Here is a 6,188-nt window from a genome sequence, read left to right as displayed (position 1 = left end):
ACACTTGCTTGATTGACTGTCCTTTCCCTGTGTCACTTTCCCTCTCTTTTATCATGTTTTCTGGAATCATCTTCCAGATAAATTGTTAATCTTCAAACCTTTGTTTCAGGGTCCGTTATTGGGAAAATCCCAACTAAATAAAATTTTTCATTTTCTCTTTTCCCTGATAGAAGGAAATCATAAAGGGAGGCTGGTGATGGTATCTTTGTGTCATATCTATATGTACTGAAACGTATAAAGAACTCACCAAACATTGTGGCGGTTTAAAAGAAAAGCATTCTTATATTCTGGAAATTCACATTTAAGTTATAAGTAAAAAATAACAACAGAGAATAAATGTGGATATATTCATACAATGGAATTCTGCACCTTGGCAGTAATGAGTTAACTTCCCATGCAAAAACATTAATGTCAAAAGAGTGACATTTAAATGAAAAATAGCAAATTTCAGTGGAATTAAGTTAATATAAAGTTCAAATATTGCCATAGGCTGTTGAGAGACACAAATATAGGGGTGAAACCTAAAGAAAAACAAAGGAATAATAACCACAAAACTCAAGAGAGTGATGACTTCTAGAGGGAGTGAGGGTAAGGAATCAGGCTGGGGTCTACTGAGAACATTCAAGGCACTGACACTGCTCTCTGCCTTAAACTAGGTAGTAGGACCCAGGTGTTCATTGTATCAGAGTTCCTTATACTTTACCTATTTTTAATTATTTTCTAAATGCTTACTATTTAATAAAAACACGTCAAAAATACTTCCAACGAGATGATGATGTCTTTTTGATGTTGTCATTGATGATGATGTCTTTTGATGTCACTAGGTTATTTCTCACCAATTTAGAAGTCCAATAACCACAGGCACTAATGTTCTTCTTACCCCAGATAAACCAGCAAAACATAAATACTCTTTTAGCTTGAATAATTATTTTTGTAAAGGTAAAACCAGTGTTTTTGACATACCAAAAATTGCAAGTCAAGTATTGAAAGCATTAATTTCTGACTTTTTTTTTATTTCAATCAATTTGATTTACAACAAATCAGCAGGGTCCCAGGGAGAGCAAGGAACACACAGAACAGGACTACTCCTGTGAACATGCCCTTGAACACCTGTCTTCACATCCCCCCAGTGCTGGGTAAGAGCCATCAGCTCAGCTCCACTGTTAATGTCCATATCATAGGTGTCCACTTGTGATGCCCACATCGTAGTTTCTCTCTCCAGGAACTGTAGGTAAAACAAAATACGTAAGTGAAATTCACAACGGGCATTGGTTATATGTAAAACAAATTTAGAAAGGAGCCAAAAGTGACTGGAGACTATAATGGTGTGTTGCAAAAAGGGTTGGGATGAACAGGGACACCTTTCAAGAATCTAGAATCCACCCGGAGTCAGGTCTTGGATGCCACTCCTGGCCCATGCTTGGGTCCAGTGTTTCACATGACCTTGCTGCTGCAGCCCACTCTGCTCAAAACATTCTCTGGACCTCTGCTTTAAAATTCTTGTTCTTCTCTGGCCTTGCTGCTCTTGGATCTTGATTCTCTGTCTTGGCCCCTGTGGATTAAATATTTTGCTAAGTGGCCTACCTGATTTGGGGTTTCTCAAATTGATATTTTTTCTCAAGTTCTCCTTACATTGTCCCTTTAATCATAGAATACAGAAAAGTCTCATTCCACCATCAAACCCTCCCTGGGCCTCCACACCCCAGGCTGGGCCCTGCTTAGGAGGAAAGGTGTTAGACATTACCTAGAGACACAAGAGCTGCCAGCATTATCAGGGGATGTTCTAATTAGTTATAAATCTGTTTATTTTCTCTGGTGGACTCTGACTTCTTTCAGGTAGAATCGTGTCTTGTTCAGCTCTGCATTCCCCACCCCTGGCACAGAGTTAGTCCTCGAATGACATCTGAATGAGTGAAAACGAAACGGCATTGTGTCTCATCTTTTATTCTTACAAATTATTCTACTTTGATGATCTGAGCAGCTACAACCAGGAAACTGAGGAAAGGGAAGAGATCTTCAAATGGACTCAGAGAGGCTTGAAAAGGCTTTGGGATACACTAGATTTGAAATTACTTCAGATGTATTTCCGCCTTCCCTTTTAAGCTCTTGTTTGCTGAGAAACAAGGGAGAAAACAGCACTGAGAGGGATTTTAGCAGCCTACGAGAAGAGAGTAGGCAAGAGTTTACTCTGCCACGGGAGCTTGTACTGGCTCAGCCACAGGTAGAGGGCACACAGACCCAGTGGCACTGGTCTGGTCTAGCAAGTTCCGTGGCTGCTCTCTGATTCTGAGAAGTACAGATGGGAGAAGAGAACTGGTCTCTGCCTCTGTCCCTCCTCTTCCATTGCCCTCCGCCCAGTGGTCTTCTCTCTCTACATCACCGTTAGAATAAACATCATAGCAACTGTATTCCCCAAGTGGAATCCTGTTCTCATTGCATCCAGTCATACAAACAATAGTCTACTATATTGAAATAGCGCATTTTTCATTCTTAGCATATTTCAGCCACCAAATGAAGAATTATAGGACTGGGGACCAAAGTCCAAACTTTTTGGTAAACAGAAAAGTCAAAGTCACCACACAATGACAGCGTGGACCCAGCATGGCCCCCTGGTGGTAGTGAGCAATACAAAGCCAAGTTCAAAGGGAATCACAGCCCAGTCACCCCTCCATGGATTCCCTGTCTTTTCCAAATCCTCATCCCATCAAAATGCTACTCCAGGTCTAAGCCTGACAGATAGGGTTTGTAGGGGACGGTACACCAGTAAGTACCTCTGCTTTGCACAGAGACCTGCCTCAGTCCCCAGCTGGAAGACTTTCTCTTTGCACAACATGTTTACGTTTTCTTACGGTGTTACTTGAAGCCTTGGGCATGCACCCCTCCCATTTTGTTTCAACAACTCCTAGACCAATAAAGCAAGGGCTTAACCAATGTGGAATTTGAGGAGACAATCACCGCAGCCAGGAGGAAGAAGTGCCAAGGTGAGGGGGAAAGAAGAGGAGGAGGGAGTGTAGGAGGAGGCAGAAGATAAATACTGGGAAGCAGAAGGTCCAGGTTGTTCAGCCTCCTGGGGAGAGCTGCCTCCTTCCTTCATCAGCAGTATGAACTCCTCAAGACAGTAAAAGTCCCAGGGTCAGGAAACCAGCCCTAGAGTCTTCATTCTGCCATTCAGTCTTTATGGGTCCTTCGAGAAGCCACTTTAAGGCCTCAGAATCTTAGTCCCCACATGGTAAAATGGAGACAATCCATTTTATATAAATGGTATAATGCCTGTCCTTTCAGATTCAAAAATATGTGTGACAACTACATAGAATTGTTATATATGCTACAAAGTTCAGCTGAAGCCTTAACTAGCGTTCTCTCTGTACAATTGGTCAGCAAGGAAGCCCAAGTGATGTAGCACCTTCCCCAGAGAGGATTTTACTTCCTTGTTCCTGAGGCTGTAAATCAAGGGGTTCAGCATGGGGGTGACCAGGTTATTCAGGATCTGAACAGTTGCATCCAGCCAGGGGCTTGGGGTGGGCCTGAGGTAGATGAGGACCACCGGCATGTAGAAAAGCAGGATGGCGGTGAGGTGGGCACTGCAGGTGGAGAAGGCACGGCGTCTGCCTTCAGTAGAGCGGATCTGCAGGATGGAGCAGACAATGCGGCTGTAGGAGGTGAGGATGAGAAGGAAGCAGCTGAGGGGCATGAGGCCCACGCTGACGAACCCCACCATCTCCAGGGCTGAGGTGTCAGCACAAGCCAGCTTCAGCATCACCGGGATATCACAGAAGAAGTAATCCACCTCATTGGGGCCACAATAGGGCAACTGGAAGGTGAGAGTGGTTAGGAAGGTGGCCTGAATGCAGCCAAAAAAAGAGGTCCCCACGGCCAGGATGGCACACACCCTGTGGCTCATGATTACCGTGTAGCGGAGAGGGTAGCAGATGGCGACAAAGCGGTCGTAGGCCATCACCGTGTACAGGAAGCACTCGGTACAGCCCAGGAAGTGGTAGAAGAAGAGCTGGGACACGCAGCCCGCATAGGAGATGGCCCGGCTGTTCCCCGAGAGGTAGAAGAGCATCTTGGGGGAGCTCACAGAAGGGAAAAATATGTCACACACAGACAGTTGACACAGGAAGAAGTACATGGGGGTGTGAAGCCGAGTGGAGGAGACAATCGCCAGTAGGATGAGCAGGTTCCCCATAAGAGTGAAGACGTAGCAGCCCAAAAACAGGACAAAGAGCATGGTCTCCAGGTCCTCCGTGTGTGGGATGCCCAGCAGGATGAACTCAGTCACTGCTGAGAGATTCTTCATAGCTGTGAGAAAGGCAGACCTCTGAACGGAACCCACAACACCTAAGTCTGAACACCAACATCAAATTATCAAGCTTTTCACTGATGAATGCTTTGATTGTTGTTTTTAACAGGCAACACCGGCCTTCTTATGAATGGCAAGGTGTATATCAAAATATCAGGTAGTAAGAAATGCCAATTTCAGCACCACACTCCATCCCACTCCTGGAAGGAGTGTGTTAGAGAGGCTGATGGCTGTTCTCTATGATGAGATCAGAGGTTTAGAGCATATACAAAATATTCTCCTGCTGAGAAACCTTTTTCAGTTTGTTCAGTTCTCTCGTTAGTATTTCCTCTCCTTAGGCGTCTTTGTGTTTTTATACTCTCATGATATCTTTGAGTAACAAACTTTCACTGTTCATTATCCTTTAGAAAAATCAGCAGGTGGGGAGGGGGAGGGGGAAATGTGTTAGAAATCAGAGCATTTCATTTAAATCCTGGCTGTCTTAGTAAAGTTTATGAGATGTCTGTGAGGGCATCTGGCAAAAACATAAACCCTAATAATAAGTGCTCATTTTATGTATCTTTTTTATTTTTAATAAAATTTTTTAACATTTGTTTATTATTGAGAGACAGAGAGACACAGAATGTGAGCAGGGGAGAGGCAGACAGAGGGGGAGACAGAGAATCCGAAGCAGGCTCCAGGGTCTGAGCTGCCGGCACAGAGCCTTACGTGGGACTCAAACCCACAAACCACGAGATCGTGACCTGAACTGAAGCTGAGCTGACGCCCAACCGACTGAGCCACCCAGGCGCCCCGTATGTATCTTAAACTTCCTTCTTTAAGTGCTTTCCTTTGGTGATGGCATTCTGTAACTATTTGTAAATAAATGTTTTATGAAACAAATTATTGAAAAGACTTAGACCATATCCTCTTCAGATTACATCCCTCCTGACTTGAAAGGTCTTATAGCCCCATATCTTTTGGGTGACACTGCTCTGGTTCTTCTGGTGCTTTTAACTTTTCCTCAGGAGACTTGAGGCAACTCTGAAATACTAAGCAAAAGAAATAGTAGCAGCAAGAAAGCATCAATTTCATGTTACCGTGATGAAGAAATACAGGGACCCTTATAGTGGAAAGTCAAAGAACAGCTCAAACAATTCAAGAGCAGGGTATGGTGCCTGGAAGACACAGAGACCTCTTCCTCCCACTACTCATTTAATAACAACAACAATAATAATACACAGACACGTGCATATACATACATACCATTTAATGAATATTTACTGTGCTCCAAGGACTGTGCCCAACACTTTCCAAATGTGACTCATTTAAGTAAACGTATAAGAAGAAGCTATTACTACTGTCCTCATCTACAAATCAAGGAACTGAAGCTTGGAAAAGTTCAGCAAGTGGCCGAAGGTTACTAAGCTAATATGTGACAGAGCTGAGACCCAGACAGGTTTCATTTCATTCAGGCTGCTTCGTACTCCTAATCACTAAGAAAACTGCCTTCTGCCTCTGCTTTTAAGACAGCCATCCACTGCAAGCAATGACACTCTTCTAGATGGGTTCACATCATTTTATAGTAAGATAGGGCAAGACTTCTTGTCTTACTTCTTCCTGGTTATTTCCAGTCTTGACTTTACAGCACACCTAGTTAAAATAGAATTCCGTTTTAGAGATCAGGCAACAGACTTTTTCTATCCTTTTGACACTAGAACTTAATATCAGCCCCACTACAAGAGCTTTCAACCTGAGAAACTTAACAGAAACCCATGGGGGAGGGGAAGGAAAAAAAAAAAAAAGAGGTTAGAGTGGGAGAGAGCCAAAGCATAAGAGACTCTTAAAAACTGAGAACAAACTGAGGGTTGATGGGGGGTGGGAGGGAGGGGAGGGTGGGTGATTG

At 43.6% G+C, this 6,188-nt stretch overlaps 1 protein-coding gene across 1 annotated transcript; it reads right to left on the bottom strand.

Moving 5' to 3' along the window:
• Positions 1 to 3,346: 3,346 nt before the first annotated feature.
• LOC125177286 (olfactory receptor 149-like) lies at positions 3,347 to 4,300 on the bottom strand. The gene has a single exon (XM_047879456.1). It carries the CDS (start codon positions 4,298 to 4,300, stop codon positions 3,347 to 3,349), a length of 954 nt encoding a protein of 317 aa, XP_047735412.1.
• Positions 4,301 to 6,188: the final 1,888 nt, after the last annotated feature.

Source organism: Prionailurus viverrinus, chromosome D1, assembly GCF_022837055.1.
Source record: "Prionailurus viverrinus isolate Anna chromosome D1, UM_Priviv_1.0, whole genome shotgun sequence".
Classification (NCBI taxonomy): Eukaryota; Metazoa; Chordata; class Mammalia; order Carnivora; family Felidae; genus Prionailurus; species Prionailurus viverrinus.
Note: the sequence above shows the minus strand (reverse complement) of the source record. Positions and strands in the feature narration are given on the sequence as shown.